General features: G+C 32.6%; 1 protein-coding gene and 1 non-coding gene across 3 annotated transcripts; both read left to right on the top strand.

Annotated features, from left to right (window-relative positions):
* The first annotated feature begins 17,479 nt into the window (after positions 1-17,479).
* Positions 17,480-21,260, top strand: LOC100788060 (mitochondrial substrate carrier family protein B). 2 transcript variants are annotated; one of them, XM_006602550.4, is made up of 7 exons: positions 17,480-18,082; positions 18,578-18,721; positions 18,857-19,003; positions 19,182-19,283; positions 19,383-19,453; positions 19,562-19,629; positions 20,803-21,260. In XM_006602550.4, exons 1-7 carry the CDS (start codon positions 17,888-17,890, stop codon positions 21,039-21,041), a joined length of 966 nt encoding a protein of 321 aa, XP_006602613.1. In that variant the 5' UTR covers positions 17,480-17,887; the 3' UTR covers positions 21,042-21,260. The 2 variants fall into 2 exon arrangements, with proteins under 2 accessions (XP_006602613.1, XP_003551509.1); XM_003551461.5 differs by having other exon boundaries at positions 18,578-18,754.
* A 3,408-nt stretch (positions 21,261-24,668) lies between these two features.
* MIR2111C (microRNA MIR2111c) lies at positions 24,669-24,827 on the top strand. Its single transcript, NR_126674.1, has one exon. It is a non-coding gene; the product is annotated as a microRNA MIR2111c (primary transcript).
* The last annotated feature ends 1,456 nt before the right edge of the window (positions 24,828-26,283 follow it).

Below are 26,283 nucleotides of genomic sequence, written 5' to 3'. Positions count from 1 at the left end.
ATTGTTTGTGAAAGACGATGTGTTGCCTCAAGTTATTGTCAAGTGCTATGGTTCTTGCATTCATGAATGCATTGGAGATTATGTTTCCTTCTTCAACCAACTTGTAATTTCTATTCGACATTACAAAGAATGTCAATACAAAATGCAAAATCCATGTGGATAAGGTTCAAGAGTGGAAAAATGTCATGGATGCATGGGAAATATTGTTGCAATCTCCAGATGAAGAATCATATCTTGAACACTTGAAAAACTTTACAAACCAATGCACACATTTTAAATTACTTGTTGACTATGTCCAAAATACATGGTTGATGCCATTTAAGGAGAAATTTGTACATGCATGGGTTAATTGAGTTATGCATATTGGAAATACAATAACAAAATTGAATTGCTTAATCACTTTGACATTGGTAAGTTTTTAATATTGCAAAGTTTTTTACATTACATTTGGTTGCATAATAGCGTTGAAGGCGCACATGCGAGATTGAATACGTTGTATCAAGAGAAGCACAAGACATCATTTTTCATGAGTTGAAATAGGTTAACACCATAGGTACTGACAGCTTTGCTTGTGGTTGGCCACTTAGAGTTACTCACGGTCTACCATGTACTTATGAACTTGCTAAATTTATCACTATATATAGCTCTATTCCCTTAAAGTCTATTCAGTACATTGGAAGATGTTATCCTTTCATAGTACAAATGACATTAGAGACTCCTAAGGGGGCTTAACTTTAACACATAAAGTTGATGCATTGTTTAAGAGATTTTCACAACTAGACGTGTGCGGTAAAATTACCTTAAAGACCAAATTCCATGAACTTGCATTTCCAAATACCACTTCAATGTGTCCCCCTCCAAAGAAAATAAAACAAAGGGTGCACCAAAGTGTGTGAAATCTACCAAATGTAAACTTTCAATGTGGGAGTGTGTGGATGAAATGAACATGATGATTGGTAGTTCAAGAACTCCAAGTGTGGCTCGCAAGGTTTGTTGTGACAACAAAAGAAATAAATGAATCATTATATGGATGAATTTCTCAATAAGTGGCAACAATACATTATGAAGATTGTTGATGTCAAATCGGATGGAAATTATGGTTATAGGACAATTGTACCTTTGCTAGGCCAGGGTGAGGAGTCTTGGTCTCTCATTCGTCAAGATTTGATTCGGAACTCAAACATCACACTCTCTCTATATTCAATTATTTTGCTCAAAAGAAAGACTATTGGAATTAATAACCCCTTGTATGTTGAATGTGACCAAGTACTTGATGCGAAGTGGATGACCATTCTCGACATGCGTTATGTGATTGCTAGTCGGTATAATGTTGTATTGGTCCACTTATCTAGGCTGCAAAGTTGGACCTTCTTTCCTTTTTTTAAGAGTCCCTCAGCAGCTGTGTCCTGTCTTATTGCAATCAGATTTGTCAATTGAAATCACTTTGTCCAGGTATATATTATCTACTAAAGATATTGTTTGCTTTTGTAAGCTAATATTGATTTATTTGCTAACTTCGTCCAGGTATATTCGTCTTTTGTATGATAATTTTGCTTTTCTTAAAAAATGATTGTCCCCTACCTCCTATTGTTCCATAATGGAGAAGATATTGTACACCCAAAGCTCGTTCATGGCAAAGGTCTTACATTTAACAAATGCAAGCTTTCAACTCAATATAATTTCATTCCGCAAGAGGATCTCAATATGTAGTAGACATTTATATGGATTGAAATAACTTTAAACATTTAATGTGTATCCAAATAGTTTTATGGATGTGTATATCTATCTCAATATGTAGTAGCCATTTCCATGAAAATGGATTTAATACCTAAGTTATTTCTATTTGTTAAACCTCTATTTCAAACAATGAAAAAAAATATACAACGGAAGTATGATTTTGTTGCATAGTGTACAACAGAATCATACTTTTGTTGTACATTTTTATTAACCACCACTTGCACAATGGGATTGTGATTCCATTGTAAATTTTTTCCATAAACCCAATTGCACAATGGAAACTAGAGGTGTTCAAAAAATCTGGTTATATAAAACCAATCCAAATAGTTTTATGGATGTGTATATCTATCTCAATATGTAGTAGCCATTTCCATGAAAATGGATTTAATACCTAAGTTATTTCTATTTGTTAAACCTCTATTTCAAACAATGAAAAAAAATATACAACGGAAGTATGATTTCGTTGCATAGTGTACAACAGAATCATACTTTTGTTGTACATTTTTATTAACCCCCACTTGCACAATGGGATTATGATTTCATTGTAAATTTTTTCCATAAACCCAATTGCACAATGGAAACTAGAGGTGTTCAAAAAATCTGGTTATATAAAACCAATCCATAACTGTCCATATCCAAACTACTTTAAATCCATTTTAATGGAGTGGTTTTACATCCAAATCCATTTTTGTGGATTTTAAATCCAATCCAATTATTTGGATATGGATTGGATATTTTATTGGATTTTCAAATTTTATAGCATTCCTCCAAGACAACCTGGGTCAAGGTCGGCTAAAAGCAATTTTTTAGCCGACATCGGCTATGGCTATTTTTCGGCCGATGTCAATTGAGGTTATTTTTTGATAGAATTAGCTAAAAGCAGTTTTAATTTATTTTTATTAGTTGAAAAACGTATTTAACTATTTGATAAACCGGTTTTTTAGTAACTTCTAGAGTTTTTTCTAGAGTTTTTTGAAATGTTATTTTCTAACTAGTTTTTTTTTTGTATTTATTCCCTTTTTGAAAATCTTACATTTTTCAGTTATTTTAAAAGATAATTTTGCCAAATACTTATGACTTTATAAACTAACTTAAAACATTTTAGTTATCAGTTTTCATCTTCGAAGAATGATTTTGGCAAGATATTTTAGGTAGCTTCTAATTTATTTTTGTTAGTTGAAAAACTTGTTTGATAAATGAGTTTTTTTAGTAACTTCTAAAGTTTTTTGAAAATGTTACTTTCTAGCTTTTAGTTTTTGTTATATTTATTTCCTTTTTATTCTTGAACATTTATTAGATTTCCTTTTTAATTTTTTCTATTTAAGGTAAAATTTTATTATCTTTAACCATATTTGTTTTACATTTGATATTAGTTTTTGATTTTTACCTTTTTAGTACAGGGATATATAATAAGTTTATGTAGTTTCATTTTTTTTTGATATCTTATACACAAAAAAGCTACAATTTTTAAAGACTAATTTAATACTAAATTATAAATACTTCAAAATATATTTTTTATCGATAAAATTAAATTAAAATTTATATAAAATCATTACATAAATATGTCTATTTTTTTAAATTTATATTTTTAGCTCATTTAACATATAATTTTACAAAATGTTTATGATTTAAGAAGATAACTTTCTAAGTTTTCTGCTAGCTTTCTATCTTTTTAGTTTTCAACTAACTTTTTAACTAATTTTCTAAAAAAATAATTAGTTTTTAGCTAATTTTATGAAGCATAACCTTAATAATGATCTGAATTCTGCACATGAATATTCATAGTCTTGCATGAAAGTAATATTTTCCTAGAGATATTCTTGGATGGGCTCAAACCTAACCCTTCATCCTTACTTATATTAGAATTAATGTCATTCCTTCTAATTAAACAAATATTTTGTAATTATATTTTATATAATAAAAATTTTAATTTCTCTTGTTATGTTATAAATAAAATAAAATATGTAACCAACTAAATAAACAAGAAATTTTATAGAGATATTTTATATGTATTTTTTAATGTTTTTGTTATTATTATTATTATTATTATTATTATTATTGGATTTTTTTTTACAGAAAAAACAATATTTTTGTCAGATATATTAGAATTTATTTATTCATTTAAGAAAACCTTCTAAACCAAATCAACCCACTAATGACTCATAAGATTAACACAAAGGTGTAAGGTCAAATTGGATTCACATGTGGATGATCAATATATTTAGTGAGAGAATTCATATTCGATTTTTTCATTATGCAAAATTCTTTTGGACTAGGAGAGTCACACATCACGAGCGTGATTAGTCTTTGATTCAATGAGTTGGAAGACACCTGTTGATCTCTAACCTAAGAAAAAAATAATCAAGTCACAAATTATTTAGATCAACACACTCACATGTAATGTAAGTACAGATGCAGAGATCACCAAGCATTTGAATCAACTGGTTTGAGTTATTGCTGCTTAATCACAAGTCTCGGATTCAAGTCCTAGTTATGCAACTACATTAAAAACTTGGAGAGAGCTTTGTTGCCCATAGAGACTCTACCTAGTTCAAACAAGAATATCATCTTTGGATGATTCCTATAGTCTAAAAAAAAGATCAAATGACCTATTTGATCATTTATCTTTTTTTATTGTTCAATTCGGTCTTTTATTTTTTTAAAAGTTTAATTTGATCTTTTATTTTCTTTTTTAGTTCGATTTAGTCATTTATCTTTTAAAAGTTTTATTTTGATCATTTATCTTTTTTTTTTGTTAAGTTTAGTCTTTCCATACATTTAAGATTGATGTCGTTAATTATTTATGAAATAACTTTTTTTGTTAAAAATGAAGTGGAGGGGAAGGGGAGAAAACTAAATCAAATAAATTTATTTTTAAATGATTAATGATATTAATTTTAAATAATCTGAAGAATCAAACTAAAACAAAAAAAAATTAAGATAAATGATCAAATTAAAAAAAGATAAAAGGTCATATAAATTTTTTAAAAGATAATTGACTAAATTAAATAAAAAATAAGATAAATAATTAAATTAAACTTTTTAAAAGATAAACCAAACTGATTCGAAAAAAGAAGATAAAAAATCAGATAACTCGTTTAGAAAGAAAAGAAAAGTATTGAGGCAGAGTAGCCATGCTTGAAAACAGAACAATATCCACAGCCTTTAAACTAAGGCTGTTGATTAAAACTTTATGACCCTAATGATGTTGTCTATTGAGCTTTGGCTTTCTTACTTTCCTTTATTTGTTAATTAATCGTGGAGCAACGTATCTGTCTGTGGGGAACATTTGACCAAGATGATTCAATTTGGTAATCGAGTAATCAACTTGTAATTAAGCTCTATACTCGTCGTGGCCAAAGCACTTCCACCTTCTTCAACGCGTTAGAACCATACATAACATGGAGAGCATAATTTAGCAACTTTTATACTCCACAAGAAACAAAATTATAATATTCTTTTTTTTAAATATACTGTTAGTCAACTATTAGTGGACCATGCTGAATGCAATCGCGATCATGGCAACTCCGCGAAGTCCTTTATTCAATACACCATGTGATTTAAATTTTGGTTTTCATTCACGTCGTTGTGCTTTGAAATTGAAAGCCATAAATGCCAAATCAATTTAAAACAAAAATAAATTTATTTAGAATTCAATAATAATATGTATATACTCCCTCCGAACTTAAATATAAATAAAAAACTAATTTTATATCAATTAAAAAATCAATTAACATTATTTAATTTTATTAATCTCAATTAAAAATAAAAAAATATTATTCCTAACATGTCCTTTGGTGTTCACGATCATTGTGGTGCTAGGACCAATTTCGATTGTGTTCTGAATTATGTTATGTAATGGGCTCGAACTCTTTTAAACTCTAAGTTTCAATAAAAATGTTAAGTATGACACTGAGATGATGAAATGACAAATTCTTCTCTCTTCCTTTTTCGTCCAAAAATCTTGGTTCGATGTTATTATTTATCTTCTTAGTTATATCCATGAGTCATGACTATGTTTAAGCAGTAATATTTCCTTGATTTCTTAGATTGAGCATAGCCCTTGATATATTGATTGTTTCAAATTGATTATTTCCTTGTTTCTTAGTTTGATGACATATAAGTCTAGAATTTGACATGATCAATTAGTAAATTTGCATCTCAAAAATTTGAAAAATAAGTTTAAATTAAAATGATAATAATAAATATAATATATTAATAAATCGTTTTAAGTATATGTATTTTAAAAAAGAAATCGTCTTAAAACTCGCTTTACACACCTAAATAAATTGGGCCACCTGTAAGTAAATTAACCTATTTTTAACAGTGTTAACATTTCCAAAGTGCTTTTTCTTGATTGTTTAAAGTGCTTTTCTAGCGAAAGATATGCTCCCTAAAGCTGATTTAAACAATTTGATAGGTGCACAGGTAAGTGTTACTTTTTAATTAGCTGTGGAACATAGTGGCAATGTGCTAAATTAATCTCTCATGACCCACATTGTCACCACAACTATTGAGTTATATCTTCATATTTTACTCAACAGCAACTAAACCCATAAGCATGTCAGTTTCAGCTTTATTTAAAGTACTCATTAATTGCGCACATAAGAAACATGCACACCAGTTAACTAATTATATGATGGGAATTTGCTGTAGTTTTTCATTGGTACACTTAGATGTATATATTATAAGACGTAACATTTAACTAGTATTTTCGACCAATTAACGATTCTTTAAGGCATAACCTTGAAAGGTTTGGTTAAGAGATGTACAATAGATAGTTGTTTAGAAAAAAGAAAGAAAGAAAAGGTGTGAGACATACTTAGGACCTTCAAGTTATGATATTCATTTCAGAAAATAGTCCATATATAGACCGAACATTAGATGATATATATTTAGAGAGAAAGAGAAAATCTAAAAACAAAACTATGATAAATGATATAATGTTATAATTAAGAAGAAGAAAAGAGAAGTATTAATAGAATTATTTTATGATAAATGAGTGTGTGTGTGTATCATCATTTTTTCCCTAAACTAATATAATAACTAAAGATCTTTTAATTCATTATGCTGTTATATAATGAATGACACACGACTTTAATTCATATTTTGGTCTCCATTATAAAAAATAATTAATTTCATTAAAATGCGACATCTTTAATTAAAAATAATTTTCTCCTAAATTATTTTTTATTAAAATTTGATATTAAGCATAAAAAGTTTTAAATTTTATTAAATGAATAATATTTTAAAAATAATTTTATTAAATAAGATCTTGTTAGTTAAAATTTATTTATATCTTTTAAAAAAATATTTTTTATTTTTTATATTCAAAATCAGAGAGAATATTAAGAAATATGTGGTCACAATGTAAAACATATATGAGTGTGTATTCGACATGTGTAGGTATGTATATGATACTTGCGTTTCTGGTCAAATACTTTAAAAATAAATAAAGACCTAATATATAAAAAAATAGATGGTCATTATATTTGTAATTATTAGAAGAAAATATAATGCTAGCCCTACATGCATGTTGCCCTCTACTCACCACATGTTTGGTAATGACAGATGTCCAATGAGACTGCGCAAGTGAGGCATGTCATCTCAGGCCCTTTTATGATGTTTACAGTTTAGACCATGCATTTTGATTAACTTTCAAATAAAGGAGCACAGAAAAAAAAAAAAAAAAAAAAAGCAGCAAAAGTGCGATAAAGGAGAAAAACATAAAGAAGCTTGATTATATAACAGCATAACGAATTAAAACTCCTTTATTATCCTTTTTTCTCTTTTAGATATCTAAACTCTTTACAGCTTTACTGTCTGATGAGACTTGGATAAGATTCTTTTGCAGTTTTTTAATGCTTCACTTTATATTTCCACTAGAACCGCGTCATTGTTATGTCTCAATAGAAAAAAAAATCAAAAAAAAATCTTTTCTTATTAATTAACGGTTGAAATCTAGCTAGTTATTACAAAACCTGAATCTTTAGACTTAATATTTTGGTGCCTGACTCTACAATCTCTACTTACTATTTAAAATGACATATATACAAGTCCGGCCGGTCGCAGTTTCGACGGGCGTTCAGTACCATTGTACCAAGCATGATTGTTATATATACGTAGAAACACTTTAATGACAACTGTTAACTAAATTCATATGTATCATATACCTACATATACTGAATTATAGATGATAGCTGTTAAATTCATTATATATGAATTTGTAAAGTATCATATCATTCCTATACTACCAAATATACATTTAACATTGTCAATTTAATATGGGTTACAAGAAAAATTGATGTTAAATTACTGATAGTGACATTTCTATAAATAAAGGGATTTCTTAACATCGATTTTTTGAAAACTGAAGTTACTGGTACAATATACACATCGATTTTCAAAAAATCAATGTTGTTAGTTCATAGTTAACATCGATTTTTGAAAACCGATGTTGTGAAATGTGTGAATAATATCGGTTTTATTTAAAAATCGATGTTGGATCTTTTATAATAATTCTAAAATCTTACTCTGGCGCCTAACTCTCGAGCTCACTTTGCTACCCTCACTTTCTCAAACCCTTACTTCCTTGCCCATCGCATCATTGCGTGCCCACCGCGCCACCATTGTATTATCACTCTCACACTGCCCACCACGTTGCTGCATGCCTGCCACTGCATCGCCACCATTGCATCTCAAACCAGGTTTAAAGTTACTCCTATGAGGTATATTGATGAATTGAACTTGAAATTTTTGTGAGATACCTTGCTTGGTTTGTTGATGATTATGACTATGAATTGTGTGTGGGTTTTCCTACACTTTATGTTGGAGTAGGGACTAAGGGATTATTGTTATTAATTGTGTCAAGTAACTACTTACAATTAGTATGTATTTGTCTTCAAAGTTCTGTTTGTGAAACTAGTTATTTACAACTACATCTACCCCAAACTTGGCCCAATAATGTTATTTCTATAAGAGAAAAGACATGTGTAGATGCAAACTACCTGGACAATGGACATCCTATGAAATTACTTGGGATTGCCTTTAAACTTTTTCATTTAGAGTGTGTTTGGATGAGACAATTTTAAAATTCTAAAGAATTTTAAATTCTGAGAATTTCAAATGCTCCAATTTAAATTCCTTTATTTTTAAAATTATGTGTTTGGATTCCTTTCAAATGCTCCAATTTCAAATCCTACCGTCGCCAACGACACCGAGCCGCCGAGCATGTTGGACCCCACGTGGGTCCACCAAGCGGAGACGTGGTCGAGGAGGTTGACGTTGTTTTTGCAAAGGGTGACGAGGTCGTCGCGGGCGAGGATGCAGCCTAGGGTTTCAGTGGCGGAGAATCGGAGGGAGTCCCTGGGGGAGTCGAAGCAGTCGGAGATTTCCTTGTTGCAGTCGGAGATGAGTTTGGCAAGGCGGTAGGAGGGGATGGCGGCGACGTTGGGGTTAGGGAAGTGGAGGTCGGTGCGGATGCCATCGCAGACAGACTCCCAGAGGTCGGGGGTGAGGCGGGTGGAGTAGATGAGGTCGAAGGTGAGCTTCTTGCAGATGGTGGAGGCAGGGGCGGCAACGATTTCCTTGACAATAGTCTTGGCGATGACGGCGATGTCGCGACCCGCGGCGGATTGCTAGAGGGCCTAGAGGAGGGCGCCAGACTGGCGGAGGGTGTCGTTAGAGCGGAGGTCGACTTGGATCTGGGCAAAGAGGATGTCCATTGTGCTGATGGGTTCAAAGTTGAAAGTGGAAATGCATAAGAGTGTGTTTGGATGATAACTTTTAGCTCAGTAATTCATTTTAATCCTGTAATTGAAATATTTCAAGGTGAAATTACACGTTTGGATAAATCATTTAAATAGAAATTGAATTCAGTCATTTTAATAAGGAATTTTATTATTCAACAGAGAATGCATGCATGAATTGAAATTCTTTGCAAAAATGAGAGAATTTCAATTTCTGCAACTCCTCTCTATGGCTGGTCTCGATCACTCTGCACCTATACCTCACTTGCTTTCACTCATTTTTCTCCTTCCACACACTCTCCCTTGCGACCCTCGTTCTCACTCTCTCACAGTCACGAAAACCTTCATTCAAATTGTACACTCTCGGTGGCTATTACCTTGTTCAGATTGCATACTCTCACGATGGCTACGACCTTCGTTCTCGCTTGATTCATATTGCACACTCTCTTCATACAAGGTTGGTTTCTCATCTCCATTATCTAGGGTTAATTTGGGATTTGTGCTTTGTTCTCATTGTCGTGTTATCTGGATCTGAATTTTAAATAAATTTGCACCCACTATTGGAGATATGGGACAAGGCTTGGAGTTCTATTTCGGTTTGAAATTTTTAGTTTTGTTTGGGGTTGAGCTAGGTGGTGAACACCATGTGTTTATGAATATGCATGAAAGAGGGAGAGAAAAATTATTTAAATTCCACTAGTAGGTTTAATATTATTTTCAGTTTCCATTAGGTTTAATATTATTTAGTAGTGAAAGGGACCTCCACTAGTAGGTGCATAAGTGGAAAATTGCAGCAAGCAATTTGCATCTTTGTTGATTTTGCTGAAGCAACGATCTTTATTATATAAAGTATGTTTGTATACATTACACTGATGCGCAGAAAGTCAAGCTAGCAGCAACTGATGCGCAGAAAGTCAAGCTAGCAGCAACTGAATTCTCTGACTATGCCCTTGTTTGGTGGCATAAATACCAGAGAGAAATGTTGAGAGAGGAACGGTGAGAGGTAGATACATGGATTGAGATGAAAAGGGTGATGAGAAAAAGGTATGTGTCCACTAGCTATAACAGAACCATGCGACAGAGGGCCAACATCGAAGAGGACTCCGAAGACACAATGGCTCGTTTCCTGAATGGTCTAAACCCTGAAATCAAAGATGTTGTTGAATTATAAGAGTATGTGGCGTTGAATGACTTGTTACATAGGGCGCTCCGGGTTGAACAACAAATTAAAAGAAAAAGTGCAACAAGGAGGAACTCACCCAATACTTACAACCAAAACTGGGCCAACAGATCCAAGAAGGAGGGCGGTAATTTGTTCCGACCTGCAGACACATCCCCGCATGGAAAGTCAGCAGCGTCCAATGTAGGTGGAAGCAAACATAACACCTCCACTTCCTCATCCAATACTGGAACCAGAAACATAAAATGTTTCAAGTGCTTAGGCAGAGGACATATTGCTTCTGAATGTCCAACCAGGAGGACCATGATCATGAAGGCTGATGAAGAAATCACTAGTGAGTCTGAAATCAGTGAAGGAGAAGGGGAAGAAGAAGAGTATGAAGAGGAAGCTATGCAGGGTGATATGTTGATGGTGAAAAGGCTGTTGGGAAATCAAATGCAGCCACTGGATGACAATCAAAGAGAAAATATTTTCCACACCAGCTGTGTAATTAATGGTAAGTTGTGCTCTTTAATTGTTGATGGAGGAAGTTGTACCAATGTTGCAAGTTCCACATTAGTGACCAAACTGAATTTGGAAACTAAGCCCCATTCTAGACCATACAAACTTCAGTGGCTTAGTGAAGATGAAGAGGTAAAAGTGACTCAACAGGTTGAGGTGTGTCTCACCATTGGGAGATATAATGACAAGGTGCTATGTGATGTGGTCCCAATGGAAGCAACCCATGTGCTGTTAGGAAGACCGTGGCAGTATGATACCAAGGCAGTGCATGATGGCTTCACCAACAAAATCTCTTTCAAGCAAGCTGACAAGAAGATTGTTCTCAAACCGTTATCTCCTCAAGAGGTTTGTGAGGATCAGATAAAAATGAGAGAAAAGAAAAAGAGTGAGACACTTGAGAGGAAAAAGAGTGAGACACTTGAAAAGGAAAAGAGAGGAAAGAAAAAGAGTGAAACACTTGAGAGGGAAAAGAGAGAAAACAAAAAGAGTGAAACACGTGAAGGCAAACAACTTTATTTACCAACAAAAAGGGAGGTAAGGAGGGTGCTTTGTGCGAGACAACCCCTCTATTTATTGTTTTCTCAACGTCAGATGTTGCATGCTAACCCAATTGATGAATTTAAATTGCCTTCTAGTATTCAGTCTCTTCTGCAGGATTTTGATGATGTGTTTCCAGCAAGTGTACCGGATGGTTTGCCACCATTGAGGGGAATTGAGCATCACATTGATCTCATTCCAGGAGCATCCTTGCCCAATCGGCCAGCTTATAGGAGCAACCCATAAGAAACTAAGGAGATTGAAAGGCAAGTGTCCGAACTCCTGAGCAAAGGTTGGGTGAGAGATAGTATGAGTCTGTGCGTTGTACCTGTCATTCTAGTACCCAAGAAGGACGGCTCATGGAGGATGTGTTCTGATTGTAGAGCCATAAACAACATCACCATCAAGTATAGGCACCCAATCCCCAGGTTAGATGATCTTCTTGATGAACTATATGGTGCATGTGTGTTTTCTAAAATTGATTTGAAAAGTGACTATAATCAGATTAGAATCAGAGAGGGAGATGAATGGAAAACTGCCTTTAAAACAAAATATGGTTTGTATGAGTGGATGGTTATGTCATTTGGTTTGACTAATGCACCTAGTACTTTCATGAGATTGATGAACCATGTTTTAAGGGAATTTATTGGGAAATTTGTGGTGGTGTACTTTGATGATATTCTTATCTATAGCACTAGTCTTGATTTGCATGTTCAACATTTGCAATCTGTTTTAAGTGTGCTTAGGAAAGAAAAATTGTATGCCAACCTAGAAAAGAGCTCCTTTTGTACTGATCATGTGGTGTTTTTGGGTTTTGTTGTTAGTGCTGAGGGAGTACGAGTGGATGTGGAAAAGGTTAAGGCCATCCAAGAATGGCCAACACCTAAGACCCTGAGTGAGGTAAGGGGATTTCATGGTTTAGCAAGTTTCTATAGGAGATTTGTTAAGGATTTTAGTACATTGGCTGCACCTTTAACTGAAGTTGTTAAGAAGAATGTGGGTTTCAAATGGGGTAAGAAACAAGAAGAGGCCTTTGTTGCCCTCAAACATAGGTTAACTAATGCACCCATTCTTGCTATGCCTAATTTTGCAAAATCATTTGAAATTGAGTGTGATGCGTCAAATGTGGGTATTGGGGCTATTTTGTTGCAAGAGGGACATCCGATAGCTTATTTTAGTGAAAAGTTAGGAGTCGCTGCCCTTAACTATTCAACTTATGATAAGGAATTGTATGTTTTGGTTAGGGCTTTACAAACTTGGCAGCATTACCTATTATCCAAAGAGTTTGTCATCCATAGTGATCACGAGTCCTTAAAAGGCCAAGGAAAGCTTAATAAGAGGCATGCTAAGTGGGTAGAGTTTTTAGAGCAATTTACATATGTCATCAAACATAAAAAGGGGAAAGGGAATGTAGTGGCTGATGCACTGTCTAGGAGACACGCTTTACTTGCTATGCTTGAAACTAAACTGTTTGGTCTCGAGTCTTTGAAAGACATGTATGTGCATGATGTGGACTTTGCTGAAATTTTTGCTGCATGTGAAAAGTTTTCTGAAAATGGTTACTATAGGCATAATGGATTCTTGTTTAAAGCAAATAAATTGTGTGTGCCTAAGTGTTCCATTAGAGAGTTGCTTGTGAGTGAATCACATGAGGGGGGGTTGATGGGACACTTTGGGGTTCAAAAGACCTTGGAAATTCTGCAAGAGCATTTCTTTTGGCCTCATATGAGGTGTGATGTGCATAAGTTTTGTGGTCATTGCATTGTGTGTAAGCAAGCTAAATCTAAGGTTAAACCTCATGGATTGTATACTCCTTTGCCTGTTCCTGAATATCGTTGGACTGACATATCTATGGACTTTGTTTTGGGGCTGCCCAAAACCAAGAATGGAAAGGATTTTGTGTTTGTTGTTGTTGACAGGTTTTCTAAGATGGCACACTTCATCCCTTGCAAGAAAGTGGATGACACTTGTCATGTGGCTGATTTGTTTTTCAAAGAAATAGTGCGGCTTCATGGATTACCGAGGAGCACTGTCAGTGATAGGGATGCAAAATTCCTTAGTCACTTTTGGAGGACCTTGTGGGGTAAGATTGGTACTAAATTGTTGTTTTCTACTACTTGTCACCCACAAACTGATGGTCAAACTGAGGTAGTCAATAGGACTTTAGGCACACTGCTTAGGATTGTTTTAAAGAAAAATCTTAAATCTTGGGAAGCCTGTTTGCCTCATGTTGAGTTTGCTTATAATCGGGCTGTCCATAGCACAACTAATTGTTCACCATTTGAGATAGTGTATGGATTTAATCCTTTGACTCCTCTTGATTTGTTGCTTGTGCCTAACATTGCTATGTTTAAGCATAAGGATGCACAGGCTAAAGCTGAGTATATGAAGAAGTTGCATGAGCAAGTGAAGGCTCAAATTGAAAAAAAAAATGCGAGCTATGCAAGGCAAGCCAACAAAAGCAGAAAGAAAGTCGTGCTTGAACCAGGTGATTGGGTTTGGGTACACCTGAGGAAGGAGAGGTTCCCAGAACACAGGAAGTCCAAGCTTCAACCTAGAGGACACAGACCATTCCAAGTGTTGGAGAAGATCAACGACAATGTCTACAAGATTGACTTGCCTAGTGAGTATAATGTAAGTGCCATTTTCAATGTGTCTGATCTATCTCTTTTTGATGCAGATGGAGGGGCCTTGGGTTTGAGGACAAATCCTTTTCAAGAAGGAGGGAGTGATGATGACATAACCAAGGGCAAGGACCATGAAGCACTTGAAGGGCCTATGACCAGAGGCAGACTTAAACAAGCCCAACACATCATAGAGACAAGGTTGGTCATTTGTATAGCTGCCATTGATGATGATTGAAGGCCCAAGTGGAGAAAGATGAAGGCCCAGAGGCAGAGGCACTACCAAGACTACTAATTGTTGCTGAAGGCCCAAACTAACTTGAAGGCCCAAGTTAAATAAGTTTTTAGTTATAATTTATTTTTATTGTAATTTTGGCCCAAACTGTTTAGAAGGCCCATGTCTATTTTTATCTTTTTGTTCAGATACACTATAAGTATTTGTTTTTGTTTTCAATAGAGGGACTTTTGGCATTTGATAAAATTTGGTGAGAGTTTCTCTCTGAGTTCCTTGTTGAACCAATCTCAGACTTATCAAGGTAATCCTTGTGGTGTCTACCCTGACTTATCTTCCTTCACCGGAAGTGGCGTCATCCAAACCTCCGTAGCCTATATCAAACGATCCGCTCCTACTCAAGTTCACATCATTTGTGTTCATCAATGTGAAACTTTTCAGCAAGAGTTGAATTTCTATTTTTACTTTTCTCACTTACCATAACATGCACCGTTCAATATTGTTATGTTATGCCAATTGCCCGGACACTCGCTAGTAGTAGTAATTAATACTGTTATTACCACGGTGCTGCATTTATGGTTTTAGTTAAGTGGGTTTGCTTGGAGTTACTCATATAGAATGCTTACATACTGGAAATTTGACGTATGTGTTGGTGCGTCATTGATTCTAATTGTGGTTGGCATATTCACCGTGCATTTTTTGGGTCATTTGGAAAGCAATGGTTTGATTATTATATGCAAATACACTATCTACATTGAGTCATATCATATGTAGTGGAAGCACTGGATATTTATGTGTGCATATCTCATATAGGATGAATAAGTTCCTATATCTTCTCATATTTATGTGCTATGATATATAGAAATCCTTCATCATTTTGCCTCAATTTATCACTTTGGTCTTTGATTGTTATTATGAATGTGTTAATGTATAACACATGCCATAGTATTGTTTTTTTTTATCAGCACATGACATAGTATTGTTGTTGCCGGCTGATTCAAAATTTGAACTATATGTACATTTTATATATACTTATTTAACTCAATATATTCTACATTCTAATTTGTACTTCAAGATGAAAACTCTACACCAGTTAGTAATTCCATCTGGTTTTAGTCCTATAATTTCTTTTCATGAATATAAGCCCCTATATTTTTTCTTATGGTTAATTATGTTTCTAGGTTTGAAAATTCTATACCAATCATTACTAATACAATGGTTTTTTTGTTGATGTGCAGGGATAGATCGTGTGAATGTCTTTTGGCTTATGTGGGGACTACTTTATTTTAATGAAGCTTTTCAAAATATATTGATGTCTTAGGTTGTATTCTGGAATTAGTAATATTCAAATTATTCTCATTTTTATATTTTTAATGACACTGATGATGATAAAATGTAAAGAAGGTACTTTATATATGCTTCCTTTTGTTTTAGTTTTTCTTGTTGGAATATTTTTTTTTTATGCTTTACTTCTAAATTTATATTGTTAAAATATAATTGGACAAGAATATATATACATTTTTAAAGCAACTATTATAAAAATATTTTTTTATTTATATGAAAATTTATATTTTTAAAATATAATTGGAGAAAAAATAAAAAAATAAAATATAATAAACTGAAATTAGTTAATTCAAACAAAGACTTCAAAAATATAAAGAATTTAAATTGGTTTATCCAAACAAGAAATTTGAAATTCAAGGAATTTAAATTGGTTCATCCAAACAATGAATTTTAAAAATCCAAGAAATTTAATTGATGCATTTTAATTTTCCTGAATTTTAAAATTCTTGAAATTTTAAAATACTCCATCCAAACAGACATTAAGGGTATTTTTGGCATTCTGAAAAATTGCTGGGTGCCCCAGCAAAAATGCTAGGTGCCCCAAGCAATTCCCCCATGTTCGGTTGGATACCCAGCCACTAATATTGGGCCATACAACCAACTACACCCAACTTCTTTCATAAGTCAGTTATTTAGCATACCCGCGCGTGTTTGATTTGCATAAAAATAAGAGACGATACAATATAATGTTCAATGTTATATCTTTTTTTTTTTTTGCAAATTATAATATATATATATATATATATATATATATTATTTTAAAAAATTATTATTCAATTTCTTTTACCTCACATAAATCATTTGCAGGAATGGCAGACATACATATTCTTTATAATATAATCCATCACTTATTCCACCAAAAGAATTTATAACACTAACCTGCTACTCTAATGTAGTTTTTAACCCTAGGACGTAGTTGAGTTATATATAATAAAAATATTACATAATATTAGATTTTGTCTTTTTAAGTAAGGTTAATTTTTTTTCAACACATTATCTTTTAAAATAACTATTTTTATATGTAAATTTAAATTATATTATAAATAAAAATGTTAAAAATTAAATAATTATCATTCAAAAAGAAAGTATTTTAATAATAATTATAATGTTAAAAATATTGTATATATATTTTATAATTATACAAAATAACTACTTAAACAAAATATAATTTAGTTAAAAATAAATATTTTTTATAATTTTCATAATTTGAAAATAACAAATTAAAAATTAAAATATCATATATAATTTTAACGAAAGATAATTTTTATCATCTGAATATATTTATATTATATACTATTATTATCTTATGGGTTATCTACTAAACACTAAATATTGGATAATATTCGAGTTTATTCGGTTTTATTATCCTATCATGTTGTTATATCTTACCTCTTAGTCTATTTTATCATATTCTGTTCACGGAACGAGTCCTTATGATTCTTATTAATGAATGATGTGTATCCTTTTTTTTTTTTTTATTTCACAATTTTAGTTTCTCAATTTTTTAAAATTCTAAATTTTTTAAAATTAACATTTTTTTAAAAATTCACAATTTTCGTTATATATCATCTATTGACCGTGCTACACACGCGACGAGAGCAGCACCGAACTCGTGGAATAAATCACGGCACCGTCCCACCCCGCGAAACCCTAATTGTTCACACCTAAACCCTTTCCTTCACTGTTTTCTTTTTCCCCTTTTCTTTTTGTTTGTTTTTCTTCACTTCCAAGGCTCCACCTTCTCCAAATCAAAACAGAGGCTTTTTTGTTTTGTTTTCTTATTCTGCTGTTTATTTATTCTCCTTGTCGAGGAAAAGACCCACCCCATCACCCATGTAACAACAACAACAATCCATCATCATCTCCTGGGAACCTGCGATTCGAGGTTTCCGAGGTTAATCGGGTACTCCGAGAAAAAGAAGAACAAGGGTCTTTTTATTTATTTATTTTTCATTTTAAAAATTGAATTTTTGGGAGGTTGGGTATGGAAGCAGCACGAGTGGGTGTGGCGGTTGAAGGTGGGCATGGAAACAAATCAAACAATGTGAAAATGTTGCAGCAGCCGAAGAATCAGCAAGCGCAAATGGGAACCGTGTCTCAGCTTCTAGCGGGTGGATTAGCCGGTGCTTTCGCCAAGACCTGCACTGCTCCACTTGCACGCCTCACAATCCTTTTTCAGGTTTCTTTAAATTTAGTTTTTAAATATTATAATGAATGTGTTTGAATTTAGGTTTGTCTAGCATGTCATTAATGTGGAATTTGAGTTTTTGGTTTAAATGGGGTGTGATGTATTTTGGTTTTCTGGTTTAGTGGTTGGTTTCAGTCGTGGATGCAGAACTGCGTAAGCTTTAATTCAATTCGAGTCTCATTTGTTAACTAATTTAAATTCATTGTACTCTAATTCTTCTAGTATGTGTGTCACAGAAAGAAATATCATGATAAAATAGTTTTAGTTTAATTAGCATACTATGTAAGGGTAATTTTTATATAGTTTCCCGGTTTAGTCTTATTTTTTTAGTTTTACCTTCAATGACATTTAATAATCCCGGAATGTGAGTTAATTTATTTCATTGAAAAGGTTTGAGTGAATATCCATCATTCTCCTTGTTAAATTCAAACGCAGTTCTTTCAAGTAGTGTTTATCTGACTATTTTACATGCCTTGACTTTGTCAGCTGCATGGTATGCATTTTGATGTGGCGGCATTGAGCAAGCCTAGCATTTGGGGTGAGGCTTCACGTATTGTCAATGAAGAAGGATTTAGAGCATTTTGGAAAGGCAATTTGGTGACCATAGCCCATCGTCTTCCTTATTCTTCAGTGAGCTTCTATGCTTATGAACGCTACAAGAATGTAACCTCTGATGCTCTTTACATAATATGTATGTGGTTCAGGAGTTGCTGTTTATGTTTCTAAAGTTTGAATCGATTTCATTGTCTCTTTATTGTGTTACAGCTATTGCATATGCTTCTGAGGGAGAAGCATAGAGGAAATACAAGTGCAGATCACTTTGTGCACTTTGTAGGTGGTGGTTTGTCTGGCATAACGGCTGCTACGGCTACATATCCCTTGGATTTAGTGAGAACACGACTTGCAGCACAGGTATTTACCAATTGTTGTGAGTTGAGAATTTTCAGAACTCAGTTTTTGCATTAATGACTTGGTTATATTTTAATTGGCATTTATTGTTCCATTGAATTTGATCCAATTTGTAATGATTTTCTGTTTGTGATTTTATTTTTACTAAGAGTGGAGACTAACATGCTATTTTTCTTTGCAGAGAAGTTCCATGTACTACAGGGGCATCTCACATGCTTTTACTACCATTTGCAGAGACGAAGGGTTCTTGGGTCTCTACAAAGGACTTGGAGCTACATTGTTGGTATGCTCATGATGTATTTTCAATAGCTTTTATCTTCTTTATGTTGATGATCCTGCTATGTCTTACAACTGACATAACTACTTATCTTGTGTGGTACAGGGTGTTGGGCCCAATATAGCTATAAGCTTTTCAGTTTATGAGAGCCTACGTTCTTGTTGGCAATCCCGAAGGTGAATATCTGTATTTGCATTGAATTGAGAGTATTTTATGCCGAAGGTTACCTCCCCATGCTTGGTGTGTATATTTGTAAATATTCAGTCTATTTCTGTAAAATTTAGGCCGGATGATTCTACTGTCATGATCAGTCTTGCTTGTGGCAGTCTTTCAGGAGTTGCATCATCAACAGGTAAGTGCTTATGGATTGTTGCTATATCTCCAGTATCAGTTTTTCAATTCTCGGCGTTTCTTTTAAATATAATTTTAGATAATAGATTACATATCCTGTTCCAGATATGATACATGCATTTTTCTATGAGCAAATAATGTTAATTACTGATATGATTGAATAAATTTGTTTAGGATCTATTTAGTATATGATTGTTACTTTTAAGTTTTTGTAATTTTTAAAACTAAAACTACTTTTCAATTTTATAATTCTGTTATAAACTTTTGTTGTTTTCAGTTTTCAGATTTTTAATACTAAATCTTAAATCCAAGTCACACATAATTTCTTACTTCCTATTTCAATGAGCGTGATGGTAGTGGCAGCAGCAGCGGCTACTGTGGTGATGACTACGGCTATGACAACAATATCGGTGGTAACAGTAATGGTGATATTGTTCTGGTGGCAGATAGTGGTGGAGGTGGTTATGGTGGCAATGACAATAGTAATGATGGTGATGCTGGTGGTGATGGCTGCATTGACCATTGTTTGTGGTGGCGGTGGGTAAGGCAGTTGAACAGTGATGGCAGTGGTAAAAGTGGAAGTGTTGGTGATGCTGACGATTGTCTTAGGTCTTTTGGAAGAGATGGGGAAGATGAGTGTTTCGTTTTTATAACAAAATCAAAAAACAACTTTCTTTTAATTTTTAAAAATTGAGCTAAAAGTATTTACAAATGAAGTTAAAAAACAACTCAGCTCCAATCTATTCAAACACATTTTGTTTTGATATTTGCATTTGAAAACCAAAACCTTAAAACTTGCTACCACCCTAAACAGGCCCTTAGCTAATCATGATAATTACATGTGATTGGTGTAAACTCTTTTGGTGCTGATGGAAGTTGAATGCTTGGTGATTTGGATATTGTGTGTCAATCGGTGTAAGCTGACTTTCATGAACGATGAACAAGTGCCCTCATGTGAAACACATATAATGCCTTACGACTTTAAAACGAATCAGTTACATAGCAGTTAACTTATAAGAATATATAATTTTGTCAGTTATTGTCAATATAAGTTTTCCTAAGAAGTCATGTGATAGAAACTAGTTATCTTACGATCAGAGCAATTTCCTCATTTGCCGTGAATTTATTTATTCTTATACTTTGGTGTTTAATTGTTGTCTCTTGCAACATGCAGCAACATTCCCTTTGGATCTTGTAAGGCGCAGGAAGCAGTTGGAGGGTGCTGGTGGTCGAGCACGTGTCTACAATACCAGTTTGTTTGGGACATTCAAGCACATAATTCAGAATGAAGGGGTACGAGGCTTGTATAGAGGTATTTTGCCTGAGTACTACAAGGTTGTTCCAAGCCTGGGCATTGTCTTTATGACATATGAGACATTGAAGATGCTTCTATCAAGCATTCCAAGAGATTAGCATAAACTATTTTTCATCATACATGATGCTCATCACTTCTTAATCTTTGGTAGGAAATTTTGTCGTCGATTTTATTGTCGTAGTATGGGCACATTTTTGTCCGTGTATATGTAGTTATAATTTAGCGAGTGACGTCAATTATACCCATTCGAATTTTAGGTTAAAGTTATGGATGATTAGAGAAATAATTTTGTTATAGAATTTTCCACGTTTAAGAAATTATGCGGCTCATCTCCTTTAATTGAGTTAGACTTCTTTAGTTATCGATGTTAGTATTTGATTTATCTTGGTCTGTGGTGTTATGTGGGAATCTTTGTTTTGTACTATGAAGTATAGTATCCATCAGGTTAAATTTAAATTTTAGCTTTCCTTCAGAACTCTCAAAAAGGGACTAATATATTAATGTATTTTTTTTTTAATTTCTTACATATTCTTTGTAAGAGATAACTATTCTATTTGAGATATAGGACACTAAATGTGATAATTCATAATTATATAATCGTGTCATTATATTAATATTAATTTAATAAAATACTGATATCATTAAGAGAAATAATACTTATATAATGAATCTTACAACAAAGAGAGAAAAGTGAGAGGATTGAATTTTTTTTGAAATATAATAAATGATATGGTAAAAAAAGATAAACACATAAAATAGTTATATAAATTATTGTAAGAATTGTTATTTTTGGATCATATTAAATTGTAATCATTATTTTATTTATTACAGTAAGACGAAAAACATACAGTAGTATATTTGTCAAAAGGAGTACAATTGTACAAATGAAATTTTCTCAAAGGGCTACAAATGAAGTTTTCTGGTATTTTTTGAATTGCATTGCCGATAGTAATAGTAAAATTCGTCTTATACCCACTCCACCAGTATATATAAAGAGCTTACTCAGTATTCAAATAAATAAAACTAAAAAATATTTTTTGATGAATTCAAAATTTTCTTTTCTTCCGTATCAATTTTATTCTCTCAAAAATATGAATATGAATGGATGACTTTTTTTTTTTGAGGGGGGAGGGGAGTTGGATCCATGAGAATTGATGGGGCTCAAACCCACCCTGCCCTCACGAGGCATGCTATAACCAATTGAACTACAATCTCAAAAAAAAGGTATGTTTAGTTGTAATCAAGGAGAAAAATAAAGGTAATGAAAATAGAAGAGAGATCACTTTTTAATTTAAATGTAATTTTGGTCTTTATTTTTAATTTTTAATCCCTTATTTTAAAATAAAAATATATAGTTTCTCTATTTTTTAAAATCCACAATTTTTATCTCTTATTTTAAAATAGAGACATTTAGTCTCTTTTGTAAAATATTTAATTTTGATCATTTCCTCAAACTAAAAGTATGAACGGTTAAAAAATTAATATTGACTATGACATATATTATATAAATTATTTAATATCACATCACTAAATTTGAATCACATTAAGTTAATTTCTTATCGATCAATACTTTTTGAATTTGATGAAAGAATCAAAATTTAATTTTTTTTTTATAAAATTGAAGAAGTAAGTGTTTCTATTTTGAAGTAAGTGTCCTATAACTGTAGAATTAAAAAAATTTATAAAAATTAAATATCTCTATTTTAAAATAAAGAAACTAAAATTATATATTTTTAAAAATAAAAAGATAAAAATTATAGTTAAGTCTAACTGTTTTTTAGCATAAGAGACATAACATGAGAAAACATTTTATTACTCAACATGTAATTTTTAATTTTATTATTCAATCTATATATTTTCTTTAAAAAAAATTGTTCTCTTTTTTTCGAAGGAGTCCCGAAAGTGAAGCCGGAAAAGTTTTATGCCAAATACAGGTGTTGGCGTGTTAGGCATTCATTTCATTCAACTTTGAACAACCATCATTATCCGTGACATGTGAGTGATCCATGTTCTGTTGGGTCCAATCCACCTATCACCCCAGAAACTGAGATCATATATTCCATTGAAAAATTCCAGCACCAAATTTTACAAATAATACAATATTTGGGATTTTGTATCGTGTGTAATCTGGTTTTCATTTAATGCAGAGAAAATTCTTGCAAAATTATGATTTTTGTGAAACAAACACTGCCACCATGACAATCTCTGCAATTCTCAAAGAAATGCGCGGAGAGAATTAAATCCTTAAACCATCTATATGATGAAAATTATAATAAATTCAGGTTGATAAATATGGACAATTTAATGAGGAACTGCACTCTGGAAATTGTTTTGAAATGTAGATGATCCTCAGCACTGCAGCATCATTCATATTGTTTAGTGATATTTTGATCTTGATCAACAAATAAGATAAATAGATTTTTAATCTGTGCCTTTTAAAATGCTCACAATAATATATTAAATATACATATTTATTAATAAAGCAGTATGAAACAAGGGCTCTTTCAAACATTATTTTTCGATTATTACTAAGAAATCACCCCCACCCCCCACCCCCCCCCCCCCACCAAAACACAAAAACGAAAGCAAAAGATAAGTGTAATAAAACATCCATTGGCTTTGGTTTAAATTTAAATTTTCGTTCTCTTGCAACACAGTCTGCGTTCTGCATAGGTTAACACTGATATATAATAGTCGCGGGTTCATTCTCTTGCAACACAGATTGCTTTATTTTATTGTAAACCAGTAAACAAATTGGTCCACCTATATGGTCACATTATTTGGAACTTGTCCTCAACAAATTGAGATTCTATACCTTTCAAATAAATTTCAAGCGTAACACTCAATGGTCCTAAGGTATAGAACATGCTCTAGAATATTAGATTTAGTTAATAAATATAACAGATAACATTCAAAACTGGCGGTGGCAATGCAAAACATATCAGGTGGTATCTATTCCTGGTGGAATGAAGTGTTTCGTTTCCATGAAGCTAAGCAATCTTATTAGTTGTGGCATGCAAGGTGATGCAGCCCTTCTCTGGCTCTGCTGGTTCTTCATCCGGGTGGTATCAATTCATAGTTAAGAGAATGAAAGTTCAATTATTAGCTTAAACTGAATATGACATGTGATGTTAATTAAGGATTGTATAGCTATGCTTGATCCATAATACAACCAGGGTTTTGAAAAAGGGTTAAAGTTAAGGTTTTTGGAGCTACCAAGACTGCATTGTGATCACAATTATAGCTGCTTTGGCCGCATTTATCCGTAATTTCTAATAACATCAACGATTGTGATGAAGCTGCAACTGCGATCACAATTTAAAACTGTCTGCAACACAAATTAACTTCGAAAAATTTATATTTTATTTATGTTCATTAAGGTTACAAGTTGTAACTATGAGAACCAACCTATCAAGATACTACACGCGAATGGGAACACTGTCGATTTCAATTCGCAATCAATCTTCATGATTGTATCCACGAGGATTCTTATTTGCTAATGTTCTATGATCATGCAATCATTTTAGTTATTCTCTTTTTTGAACCCTTATAAATTCTTATGATCATGCATCCACAATCCAATCCACCACAAACAAACCTTCTTTCCTTAGATTATTTGCTAGTGTTTTTTTTTTCCTCTCTCATTAGCTTAATACTTCTTGGAAAAACAAGTGTTGAGTGGGGAAGGGGTAATCTGCATCCTAAAGTTTAGAGAAATATATACTTGTATTGTAACTAGTGCTTGGGATGCAGATTACCTCTTCCTTATCACCAACCCAAACCAGTTTAATCAACTTGATAACTTCCATTGGTTCCACCACACTTTGAATTAGAACATTGTGTTATGAAGGGGTAATCTGCATCCTGAGGTTTAGAGCAATACTTTTGTTGTGTCTAATCCTTGGGATGCAGATTATCTCTTCCTTAACATTTAATTAATCATTTTAACATCTTCCACTTATTCAAGGCTTCTTGGTGGAGTTAATATTATTGAGTGAGGACAAGGTAATCTGCATCTTGAGGTTTAAAGCAACATTTTAGTTGTTTCTAGTCGTTGGGATGCAGATTATATATTCCTCATCACCAATGGAGAACGGTTCAATCAATAGAATTTGGATGTGGTTAATGTTCTTGTTATCAGTCAAAATATTTTCAGTTAGTCAAATGAATTAGGACAGAGCCTTAGCTGAAAAGAGTTTGTTATGATTTTGGATAAGATGATGAGATTCGACCATTGTGAAAGCTAATTCGGCCAATATTTGAAAATTTAGATAAAAGTTAGAAGATAAGTGCTTCAGAGTTCATGTTGTGGCTAAAATTATGGGATACCGGCTAAAATCATTGAAAATGTGAAGACCCCATCCTCTAGGAAATGGTTCTTGAAAAAATCTGAACATTGGAAGCGCATCTCATTGCTGCCTAGCAGAATTTTCATATATTAGTCGAAATTAGTTAAAAGTGAAGAGATAATATACAAACGTGCATAAACATGATCTAAGATCAGTTAGTTTAGATTTTTCAACAATAAATAGTAGTTTCTAAACGTTTGAATGGACCTTCAATAAAAACAACAAGCAATATATGCAATTATATTTTCAATTATCTTTTAGTTTCCTTGCTGATTTTATTATTTTTCTTTTAAATTTAGCCTTTGCTTTGTTTCTTCAATATTTTGTTAAGAATCACGCCAAATCAAGTGCTTTCTATAATAACTTGAGAACCCACACACAAGTCAAGAGGTAGATCAATTTTTCCTCTCGATAATCAAATTACTTGAGTCACTTTTCAAATTTTGGAATCTTATTGAAACAATCATAATCAAATCCATTTCGATTAATCGTTGAGATTTTTTTAACAACACTCGCTATTTATTGAACATTTATCAGTTTATTTGCCCAAACAAAAGAACAATCACTCACTTCCTCATTTCATGGTAATGCATTATACTAGGGCATTTTTACTAACTAGTGCATTAGTACTAATTTTAATAAATGATTAATTACACTGTATGCATTTATTTTTTAAGGAAATTATTAAAAAAAAGTAATTAATATTTTTATAATATTCTAAATGGCAAATAGTTTATGATAAAGAAATATTTCAAAAGTGACAAATAAAATGAGAGGATTAGTATAATATTTTGAATTTTACAATTACCAATATGTGGATCATACTTAGGTAGGTAGCTGCTATCGTGCTCAAGAGTAGAGACCATTGCATTATCAAATAGTGCATCTTAAAGTCTTACCACTAAATATAAACCATCCATGTATCAAGACCATAAAACATCCTTTGTTTAAGCTTGTATAGGCACTTAGGCATTATAGCGCACAGGCCAAT

The sequence above is a fragment of the Glycine max genome, chromosome 18 (genome assembly GCF_000004515.6).
Source record: "Glycine max cultivar Williams 82 chromosome 18, Glycine_max_v4.0, whole genome shotgun sequence".
Taxonomy (NCBI): Eukaryota; Viridiplantae; Streptophyta; class Magnoliopsida; order Fabales; family Fabaceae; genus Glycine; species Glycine max.
The sequence above is the reverse complement of the archived record's forward strand: the minus strand, read 5'-3'. Positions and strand labels throughout refer to the sequence as shown.